Genomic DNA, 12,500 nt, shown 5'->3' with positions numbered 1-12,500 from the left:
AGCACACCGTGTGCTCGTGTTGTCATTTGAACACATGGTTAATGAGCAAACATGCACCACGTGCTAAACACAACACCAACAGAAGACTGAACGCAAGACCAGAATACACAGTGAATGAAAACACTCGACGTGCACACACATGCAGCGTGCATGTTTCATCACAGCGACGACCGAAACTGAAACCGACTAGACTGAGACGCTGGGAATGAAACGCCATGCTGCAGACAGACGAACGTAAACACACGGACGGGAGCGCGCAATTGCGAACACGCACAGACCCCACGCGCCCGCATCAAGCGGGAATGCGCACGGTCCAAGCAGGTTCACAAATGGCGCTCCTACAGAGACGCACACGATGACAAAGTGCTCGACCCAAGAAAACTTGAGCACAACAGGACAGGACAAGACAGAGCTAGTGTCCGGACTCTGCCACCAAAGCAAAAATTTACAAGACCAGAGTGGCAGAACCCTGACAGTAGCGCACAAGGGTTAGGGAGTCGTGGAAGAAAGTGAAAGTAAACAGCAGTTGAGGGAGGAGGGCTGTTGAGGGGGATCAGTAAAATGAGGTGTCGGATCCGGCATGTTCCGGCACAAATTAAGCCCTGATGTCCCTGTACAAAAACATAACGTAAATAATTGGAAATCTGGCGACAATAATCAAACTACTATGGGAACTACTATGTTCTCTGGACTCATCTCAAGAGGTTGACTTCAACATTCCGATTGCTTGGCGCAGAACCGCATCATAGCTCATTACCGTAAAGTTGACTTGATTTCAACTCTTCTCTCCACTCTTCGCCGTTTATCACCGCCGTCTCCCATTGAAAGGGAATGACTTCCAGCTACTTTGATGCTCTCTTCACCTTCGGTGTAAATGCACAGTAAGTAACTAACCTCTCCCCACAGTCTTCACTTTCATTTTTATTTTAAAGGGAACATAGTTTACCTCTTTTTTAAGATGTAATATTAATATTCTGGTTCTTCTGAGTGTGCCAGTTTAGGTTCAGTTTAAAACACAGTTCAGATTGTTTTATTATAATGTGTTAAACAGTGTCATGTTGGGGGCGTGTCCACAGCTCGCTGATCTAGGGGTGTGTTGCTTCACATGTAGATTAGTTTCGGCTTCCCGCCAACGTAACAAGTGGGCGGGGCCATGAGCTCACCCGCTCTGCGTTTGCAACAGTCTGACAGGCAGACGGAGGAGAGAGAGGATCACCATTCAGTCGTACATGTACGACTCTGACACAGACCAAACAGAGAGTTCAAAATCATTTGTGTCTTTGTACAGTTTTACAGCCAACTGTGTGCTAGTTTCAAGTGCCGAGCTTGTACACAGAAACTAATAACCACGCACACTGAATTAACTTTGACTGAGGCACCGGATGCGCCGCTCGAAGCCGCGACACGGCACACCAGACACTCTCTGTGGCGCGGCAGATACATGAAGTGTCCAGAATCGTTGCGCCACGCATTTTTGAATTCTAAACAGGTTTCTGCAGCGGTCCGCGGCGCCCAGCCGTCGACTTGAGTGTACCCTGATAGAAACCGATGTTTAGAACTCTAAAACGCATGCTAGTTAAGATCACAGGGAGCTTCTGGGATCGCAAGAAATGCAAACGGCTGAAGTATAAGGTAGACTCAATGAGAAGTACACATGTTTGCAAACCTACCTAAAGATACAACCAATAATTCCGATTAGAGCGATAATGTGGAGAATATTGATCTTGTGTTGAGCCCAATGAGCCTTGCATCTAAAAATAGAGCTAGCGTGTTCCTTTAGTGATATCGCTTCGACTCACGCTGAAAATGGCGGACGTGAATCAACAAACTGAGGATATGATGACGCACCTGTCAATCAATATTGGTGGGCGGGGGGACCGCTCTCCTACGTAAAGTAGCGGTCGGTTTGAAAACCGCTCCAATTGGTCCACCGTTTTTATGTTGTTAAATTGAAAAAAAAGCACTGGGTGTGTTTATATCAGCCCAATATGAGGGTCTATACACCATACATGCACATGTGTCTGTCCAAACAGCTTGAAAAGTACATTTTTTACCATAGGTGCCCTTTAAAGTAACTCACATTTTATGGAAAGAAATTTGAAAGTATATGTTATTTTTATTTTGTGTTTGTTTGTTGAATGTTTTTTAAATTAAGATAGGTTTAAGATTAGAATATATTATTATTTTTATAGTAACTTTACCCAACACTGGGTATTAAGCAGTAAGGAAAAAACACAGAGGTAGTTCATGAGCTCTTTAAAGGGAATTATGAGTCCTGTGATGATCTCATCCCTCCTGCTTCAGGTTCTGGAGGATCATGTGAGTGTGTCTGGGTTTAATTTACATGTTTATCAGGAATAATAATGGCCTCTTGGATGGGAAGCAGAAAGTTTGGTATCTGAGAAATGACGTCGCTGCCTTTCAAGTTTAATTTCCTGGGGAAGCGTTTCCCCTGATGGAGAAGAAAGAAAAAAGGGTCAATCACATTTCCCTCTTATTTTATCAGCAGGATCAAAAGCCTAAAATAAAACAGCTTAATAAAACGCAGTGGCTTGTCAAGAAGCCAACTCATGCACCAGAAATGAAAATATATACTACGTTTACTGTCTTATTGATTGTGGAATGTGTTTTTGGAGAGATTCGTCCTTTCTCTTTATGCAATGGGTTCATTTGTGGCATGATATCTGAGACCGCAGATAATAATATTCACTTTTTCCTAAATAAAGTATGAGAAGTATAAAAGTCTGAGCATTTTAAAGATTTTCAAGAGAAAATATTTTTAGTTGAAGCTCGACTGAAGACTTCCAGACAACTTTAGGAGGAAGTTTATCTTGTCAGCATCATTTCAGAGAGGAGAAACTGATTTAGGCTGTTATTTTTATGTTGTTCTTCTAGTTGTGTTTGTCATTCATTCATTTTTTGGCTTAGTCGCTTGTTTTTCAGGGGTTGCCACAGCGGAATGAACCGCCAACTTTTTCATCATATGTTTTACACAGCGGATGCCCTTCCAGTGGGACTCCAGTACTGGGAAACACCCATACTCACTCATATACACACACACTCATACACTGTGACTAATTTTCATTTAATTTAATTTTCCTTTGGCTTAGTCCCTTTATTCATCAGGGGTCGCCACAGCGGAATGAACCGCCAACTATTCCAGCATATGTTTTATGCAGTGGATGTCCTTCCAGCCTCAACCCACTACTGGGAAACACCCATGCACTCTTATTCACACACACACACACACACACACACACACTCCTACACTATGTGAAGTTTAGTTATAAACTAATTTCGAGAGGATCACGTGCTTATGATTGCTAGCGGCTGGATCCGCATTATTCAATTCTCAATGCACCAATCAGACGACTCCTAAGCTACTTCAAATACCCTGGGTTACGTACCACCGCTATCTTCGTTTTGAAGAATCCTCCCATCCACCCCTACTCCTCCTTTTTCCTAGATGGGTGACACGGTGGCCCAGTGCTTAGCACTGTTGCCTCACAGCAAGAACGTCTCTGGTTCCAGGCTTTACCAAACCAGCAGACGTTTCTGTGCGGAGTTTGCATTTTCTCTCCGTGCTCACGTGGGTTTCCCCAGGGTTCCCCGGTTTCCTCCCACCGTCCAAAAAGCATGCAACATAAGTTAATTGACTAATCCAAACCGGCACTATAGACATGCTCCTAGTAAATGGTTATCTCTCAAGAGCAATCACTGGCTGTTCATTGGTTATTACAGCAGGGGAGTTCTCGAGATCTACCTGAGCTCAAACTCCCTTCTCGCCTTGCAACGGGAGGGAGCCCCGGGCTCGAGAATCTTATGAGCTCAGGGCTCTCTCCCGGGACAGCATGTCAAACAAGCTTATAATTAATCATCAGCTTAGCGTGAACTCTTGAAGGTCAATTTAGTTCATCCGATTCCCCAATAGCGCATGTGTTTGGATTGTGGGGGAAACCGGAGCACCCGGAGGAAACCCACGCCAACACGGGAAGAACATGCAAACTCCACACAAAAATGCCAACTGGCCCAGATGAAACTCGAACCAGCAGTCTTTTTCCTGAGGCCACAGTGCTAACCACTGAGCCACTGAGCCGCCCCATCATTTAGTTGTTTTTCATCTAATTAAATGAAATAAATAATAATTTTTAATTTAAAATTATTAATTACATTTTAATCATTGTAATTTTTTAAATAAAAGCAGTCATTTTATAGTTTTATGTTGACGGTAACAACACTGTTCATAATGAACCCAGAACTTTCCTCTAATAAACTATTTCTGGGAAATATGAGGCGAAGTGTTAACCAACTCTTTCCTTGTTATTGTGAAATCTGTGGCTAAATTACAGCCAGTTTACGATAGTAACGACTATAACGAATGTTATTTGCTCAGATTCTCTGGATTCTTGAGAGGATCTGCTGACAATTGAGTCATTTGTGATTCAACTAAATGATTCAACCATGTGTTTAACTCAACTATATTTGGTTTTTGAGACTTGCTGAAACCAGTTTAAGATGGTCTTTTTGTATCTCTGTGACAGGAAGGATGTAGATTCATCTCAGAGAATTCTGGCTCAGATGAGAAATTAATCCACAACCAACAGGATTGTCCAGAAATGAACCGAAGCAGACATTACGCTCACATGGCAAGTGACTGCACAGGATTCCAGCATGGTAAAGTCTTCACAAGATTATCCTGGGAAAGCGCTCTTGGTTTTGAGTTATTGAACAGGTGGCTCTTCTGAAGCATTCAAGTTTTCAGATATGGCTCAAGTCCTTCATTCAAAGATGTGTTTTCACCTGTTTTACGGTGAAAATCACAAGTTTGACCAGTTAAATGGGTCACGAACTGAGAAATCGAAATTCCCTTGAACTTTTAACACACAGTTGAAGACAAAATTATTATTAAATTTGTACTATTAGTCAAACATTTCTACAGTGTTGTTTAAAAGAGCAAGGAAGTTTTTCCACAATATTTCCTACTCTGCAAAAAAAGCTTTTTTTGCTTTGAGTTTTTGTCTTGTGTCTAATCCAAATATCTAAAAGTCAAGAAACATTTTCTAGACAAGCAAATAATATTGTCTTGTTTTCAGAAAAGATATGTTTTCCTTAAAACAAGTCAAATCTACCATCGAGGTAAGCAAAGTCTTTTTTTTCAAAGCAAAAAACTCTTGTTTTATGGAAAAACTCACTTCATTTTGACCAATCATCAAAATAATTTTGTATTTTATTATATTTCCTTGTCTAGATATTATTTGCTTGTCTAGAAAATGCTTCTTGGTTTAAGAATTTTTAGATAATTAGATTAAAAACAAGATTAAAAGTCAGCAGCAGACACTAAACATCATAAAACATTAATATTAGGTTATATTTAAGTCGTCAGCATCTAAGGACATCATTATTTAACATCCAATAACGACGTCAAATGACTTTTGGTTGGTTTTAGGTTGAGTTGGAAAGTGACCAAAATCCAACGTCGAGTCAACATCTTAAACCAACATCATATTAACGTCAAATTCTGACATTTATTCGTTATGTATGGAAACCAAAATCCAACGTCTGATAGATGCCATAGTGGTAACGTCCACACAACGTCAAGCTGTAACATCATTAGACGTTGATATTTGGTTGGTTTTAGGTTGTGTTGGAAAGTGACCAAAATCCAACATCGAGCCAACATCTTAAACCAACATCATATTAACGTCAAATTCTGACATTTATTCGTTATGTATGGAAACCAAAATCTAACATCTGATAGATGTCATAGTAGTAACGTCCACACAACGTCAAGCTGTAACATCATTAGACGTTGATATTTGGTTGGTTTTAGGTTGAGTTGGAAAGTGACCAAAATCCAACGTTGAGCCAACATCTTAAACGAACATCATATTAACATCAAATACTAACATTTATTCGTCACACATGGAAACCAAAATCTAACATCTGATAGATGTCATAGTAGTAACGTCCACACAACGTCAAGCTGTAACATCATTAGACGTTGATATTTGGTTGATTTTAGGTTGTGTTGGAAAGTGACCGAAATCCAACGTCGAGCCAACATCTTAAACCAACATCATATTAAAGTCAAATTCTGACATTTATTCGTCATGTATGGAAACCAAAATCCAACGTTTGATAGACGTCATAGTGGTAACGTCCACACAACATCAAGCTGTAACATCATTAGACGTTGATATTTGGTTGGTTTTAGGTTGTGTTGGAAAGTGACCAAAATCTAACATCGAGCCAATATCTTAAACCAACATCATCTTGACGTCAAATTCTGATATTTATTCGTCAAATTTGGAAACCAAAATCCAACGTTTGATAGACGTCATAGTGGTAACGTCCACACAACATCAAGCTGTAACCTCATTAGACGTTAATATTTGGTTGATTTTAGGTTGTGTTGGAAAGTGACCAAAATCCAACGTCGAGCCAACATCTTAAACCAACATCATCTTGACGTCAAATTCTGATATTTATTCGTCAAGTTTGGAAACCAAAATCCAACGTCTGATAGACGTCACAGTGGTAACGTCCACACAACGTCAAGCTGTAACCTCATTAGACGTTGATATTTGGTTGATTTTAGGTTGCGTTGAAAAGTAACCCAAATGCAACGTCTGTCCAATGTTGGACATTAATGTCGGCCTGGCATTGGGTTCTGACGTCAACCTGATTTTTATTTCCAAACAAAATGCAACATCCCACGATGTTAGGGTACGACATCAATCTGAGGTCATGTTGACGTCCTGTAACTGCTGGGCTAAGCAAGAAAAGCTTTTTTTAAATGAACCCTAATTAATCTGTGCAAGTTAATTCACTAAAATCATTTTAACATTCTGTAATGGCAGTCCTTCTCTGATGATGTCAGTTTGATGGATTGAATATGCCGCTTCAATCTTTTTAAAAGATGAGAGGCGGAGCTTATAAATACACCCCGCCCCCTACTCAATACTACGTTTCAATTCAAAATAAGTAATTTATAATAAAATATGCAGAAACCTCCAGTTCAGACAGACTTTAATGCCTTATAATATAAGGTAAATGATGCCTCTTTGCACGGGCATAGCAACCGGGGGGGATGGGGGGAGATATAGAGACAGACCATTTAGCAACAGGTGATTAATAATAATTTGAACGTATGATCTCATACAGCCCCCCCCCACCCCCCACCCCCCCCCATCCCCAGTTTTAAAATGTCCGCTACGCTCCTGCCTCTTTGTGAAATATGTAGAAAAACCATGACATGTTTACCTCAAGTGTTTAATAGAAAGAAAAGTACAGCGGCTTCTGCATCTGACAGGAATAATCAGTCAGAAAGTGTTCAGTTTTCCCCCATTAAGATTGATGCTTACAGATGTTGACAAGTCAGGATGTTTAGTGTCTACCGTTTATTTTCTCAACGTAAATTTCACTTGATCGATATATGCAATCAGTTGTATGGTTACTCCTGTGGGGTGGGGGTTAAATGGTAATGAAGATCAACGTCCCTTTGACTGAAAATTACAAGCAAAAGCAGATCAATGTGACACTGTATGAGAATGTTGTATCCCCAATTGAGCTGCGTTTACAAAAGAAAAAGAGAGCACCATTAGAGGAAGCAACCAGATTACGTAATCAAAAACAATAAATGTGGATTGTATCAGCTAAATATCTTGTGTTTTTCCCTACATATTACAAAGAGGCATTGTTTACATTATATTAAGCCAGTCTTAATACCCACAGTGTAAAAATGCAGGGTTCCATTCAATTCACTCATGCTGTCCCAACACAAATCAATTAGGTTATGTTAATTGATTTCGACAAATTCAAGTGGATTGAACACAAAACAACCAAGCTGTCTCCCAAAAAAACTCAAGAATTGTGTTGTTCCAGCTCATTTTAAATAAGTAGTAATTATAAAAGTAGATATTTATAATTAATATATTAATATTATTATTTTTGAAACAGCAGCATCTCTCTTCATCATGACAGATTATCTTACATTCAGTAACACCAGAGAGCATTATTATACATACTTTTGTAAACCTGTAGGCATAGGCAAAGGGTGAACAAACTCCAGGGTAAGGCATTTAAAAAGATTTCTGACCAAGAAGAGGTTTTAACAAAAGCACCGCCTATCAACAAACGTCTATAATATTCAACACGCACATTCAATTATTTTATTAAACTCTCCCACTGATCTACACTACCGGTCAAAAGTTTGGGGTCAGTTTATTTATTTTTTATTACTATTAATTTTATTTCAAAATCTAATTAAAATTATTCTGTTCATCAAGGTGGCATTTAGGCTATTAAATATTTTTAAAAATTGTTAAATACTTATTTATTAAATATTTATTTACTACTTACTGTGTGCAGGTTCAAATGAAATTATTACTCCTTGTTGCTTTTAATACTGTTACCAATTATAATAATAATAAATAATAATATTAGAGTGATTTCTGAAGGATCGTGTGACTCTGAAGACAGCTGAAAATTCATCATTGCGAATGCAGCCCTCACTATTCTGCCATCCTAGGTGGCCGCCTAGGTCGCCTCTGGACGCTTCGGCCATGATAATCCGAATTCATTCTCTTTTTCACGAGGCCAATCGAAAACCGAACTTGTAATTCAGCAATAAATATTTGACTTTTAAAATGTAAAACTCCAAACGATTGCCTAAACAAGATTACTACACTGTAGGCTAGACTACGTTACAATGAAACTACCAATTTCATTTAATGCTGAAAACAAATTAAACCAGAATAATATTTTATTATACCTCTCTCGTAGTAATCATTTGTCGTTTTATTACTGATGTCCTTGACCAGCAAATCAGAATAGTCCGCTGGCCAGCACTTTTGGTTTGGTTTTCAGAGCAGCTGCTAACTCCAGTAATAAACAGCGCTCATCAGTGCAACGTGCAGGGGTTGGACAGTTCCATTTTTGTGTGGAGGGGGACTTTAAATTTGATTGACGAACTTATAACAGCTAAAGTGTTGTGTTAATCAACAACATTAAATTACATTCATATTACGCCTTACACCCGTTACATGTTTTCAATGCATTTTTTTTCTTTGCTGCTATCTCCGTGGTCTCTGGCCAGGGGAGGCTAAGCCTTCCCCAGCCTTACACACGCTCTGCCTATGCCTGTAGGCCTTTCAAGGGCAAAAAGAACAGACTGTGTATTTGATTACGCTATAAGTAGGTTAAAATCTGTCAAATGAATGTTATTTTCTCCTCATTACTCATGAAATCATACAATTCCCGCCTCAATTTAAAAAGCGCCAGTCAACAGCCAATCAGCGCGCTCTGATGAAAACACCTCAGCGAGTGACAACAAATGCACTCCTTCTTCTCACATCTGTTTCATTGAATAACATCATGCCACTTGGGTGAAAACCAGCCATTTGGATCTTATACGAAGCATTCCTTTCAAACATCTTACATCAGACGGACATTTTCCATCTGAAACGTCGATTGTTTCTAAAAGAGCTCTCGTTACTGAGATACGCGGGTAAACAGTGTAATAAATCTGCGCCCTCTGCTGGACAACACATGCAAACGCAAGATGTGCAGATCCACACAAATATTTCTGCCTTTCACAATTCCTCACTTTTAATAGTTCCCAGGTGTTTTAGAAGAGCTTTTTTATATTTATTTGAACGCATTCAAAATAAGAGTGTTTAGGAATGCTATATGCTAAGGTAAACAAATGCTCAACATGCTGTTATAACTCCAAAATGATAGCCTACATGTTAAAAGTGATTAAATATATTTATGTCATAATTAAATACTGCATATAGTTTAGCACTATCAGCCAGATTAATTTTATTAAGTCAAGATTGGATTTGTTTATATTCAAGCTAAGACTTTTGCTAAGCACTTATAAATAAAAGTCCGTTAGCATCTCTGATATTCAGTCTGACAGAGTTCATCTTCTGTGGATGTGTTCAATATAATCGAGATCGTGTATAACAAGTGCCCTTAAGTGTGTATGTTAATAATGGAGTGTGTAAGCAGATCCAGATGGTGCGTCTGATCACTGCTAATAAAAGCCCATCTGCAAAGTTCCTCCTTAATCAACCTGAATTATACTATACTATATAATTATACTATAACATTAGAAAATAACCACAAACCATTATAAATAAATAAATAAATAAAATGATTAAAGTGTTGTATAAGATTTAATTGATATAACCTATTAGAATGATAGAAAATAACCTTAAAACCATGACTTTAAAAAAAAAATTGAATTATGTATGCTGTTTTAACACTGAATCTCTCAACTATACTAGTATCTATTTTCATGCTACTAAGTATGCTAATATTACTGTCTATTTAATAGTTTAATGAATGAATGATAGTTTAATAAGAATTAATAAGAACTAGTTAGTAATGATTAAGCACTAGTACATAATTAAACATATACTGATATCTCATTACATTCTCATTGTTATTAACTGAATAGTTGCATTAAACTAGTAAATAGACACTCATACTTAGTATATCTTTAGTATTAGGTATAATGTTGATAGAGCTTGCCATATAATTATTAATCCAGAAGTGCTATCACACTTTTTAATGAGATAATCTCTGTTTTGTCTTCTGTACAGCAATATGATTAGAATAAAGGCATAAATATCCATATAAAAACCTCCAGTAATATCTCACACTTGTATTAAACTTTTTAAATGATTTATAATGATATTTAGTCTTGATGTATGCACTAGTAAAGATGATCTATAGTGCAGTTAACAAGTTTTTCTTGCTTGTTATTTTTGTTTATATAATGTGTAAGCAGTTTTAAATCAAAATAAATTCTCTTGAAATCCAAAATACATTCAATTAGAAGTATTTCTTCATAGAAATATCATCGGAAATACAGACAAATATCAGCCAATGGAGTCTACAAAAAACACAATTGCGAATTGAGTTTACATTTGTGTCCTCACCACATAAGATTCATTATGAAACACATATTAAGAAACATATTCAGAAAATAAGACGTAATATATAAGTATTTTTACTTCTAATATGAATGCATAATTTAAAAAATGCTTAGATTTTTACACTAGATAAAATTAATGCACAATACAATATATATATTTTTAATAATATTCCTACAGGATGACAACTTGTGACCCATTTGGATCTGCTTTTAGTTTTCCAAAATAAACCCAATAAGCAAAAATCATAGACTTTATTTTATATTATTATATTATATTATATTATATTATATTATATTATATTATATTATATTATATTACATTATATTATTTTATATTATATTATATTATATTATATTATATTATATTATATTATATTATTTTATATTATATTATATTATATTATATTATTTTATATTATATTATATTATATTATATTATATTACATTATATTATTTTATATTATATTATATTATATTATATTATATTATATTATATTATATTATATTATATTATAAGTTATATTATGAGTTTTATTGCAAATAATCTCACTGTTTAGTGCTCAGAGTAAATGCAGTAGCAGACTCACCTGGCATGAGCACGCTGACCCACAGCAGCAGCAGCAAGTGTGTGTACTCCATCAGTGTGTGTGTGTGTGTTTGAGTTTCTCTGCTCTCTGATGGAGTCTTGAAGCGCAGCAGAGTTTGATGTGGAAGGAGGAGCTGCAGATGACATGAAAACTGAGAGAGAGAGAGAGAGAGAGTCTGGAGCACCTGAGAGCTGCGCTTATTACTGATCTCATGCTTTTTCTCACTCGCCCACTCTATTTCTCTCTTTCTCCATCCAGATGTTTAGCAGTGGAAAATGAAGATATATTGGATGGGAAACACCACAGATGAGCAAATTTACTTTCAGAAGTTGGTGATTTTACACTCCAAAAATTGCTGGTTAATTTTACTATATATAAAATTAACGTATAATTCAAAGATTAATCACAAGTCATTCACTCATTCGTTCATTTTCCTTCAGCTTGCTCCATTATTTATCAGAGGTCACCACAGCGGAATGAACCGCCAACTATTCTGCCATACACCACCTGACAAAAGTCTTGTCGTGGATCTCAGTTTTAATAACTTGACTTCTAGTTGATCATGTGTTAAAGTGTCAGAAGGTGGATTTTCCTGCTGAATCATCTGTTGATCTGCATCCCAATCATCACAGATACTGCAGAAGACCTGCTGGAACCCGCATGGAGCCAAGATTCACACAGATATCAGTCAAGTTTGGTGAAGGAAAATTCATGGTTTGGGGTTACATTCAGTATGGGGGAGTGCGAGAGATCTGCACAGTGGATGATCAACATCAACAGCCTGAGGTATCAAGACATTTGTGCTGCCCATTGCATTACAAACCACAGGAGAGGGACAATTCTTCAGCAGGATAGCGCTCCTTCTCATACTTCAGCCTCCACATCAAAGCTCCTGAAAGCAAAGAAGGTCAAGATGCTCCAGGATTGGCCAGCCCAGTCACCAGACATGAACATTATTGAGCATGACT

The 12,500-nt window shown here is 37.4% G+C and overlaps 1 protein-coding gene across 1 annotated transcript in view; it reads right to left on the bottom strand.

Moving 5' to 3' along the window:
• itga11b (integrin, alpha 11b) overlaps nucleotides 1–11,607 on the bottom strand; it is an 84,040-nt gene extending 72,433 nt beyond the window's left edge. The window contains exon 1 of the mRNA XM_056451307.1: nucleotides 11,533–11,607. Within this exon, the coding sequence (XP_056307282.1) occupies nucleotides 11,533–11,584 (52 nt within the window). The 5' untranslated portion in view covers nucleotides 11,585–11,607. The remainder of the gene's footprint in view (nucleotides 1–11,532) is intronic.
• Between the last annotated feature and the right edge of the window lie 893 nt (nucleotides 11,608–12,500).

The sequence above is a fragment of the Danio aesculapii genome, chromosome 25 (genome assembly GCF_903798145.1).
Source record: "Danio aesculapii chromosome 25, fDanAes4.1, whole genome shotgun sequence".
Classification (NCBI taxonomy): Eukaryota; Metazoa; Chordata; class Actinopteri; order Cypriniformes; family Danionidae; genus Danio; species Danio aesculapii.
The sequence above is the reverse complement of the archived record's forward strand: the minus strand, read 5'-3'. Positions and strand labels throughout refer to the sequence as shown.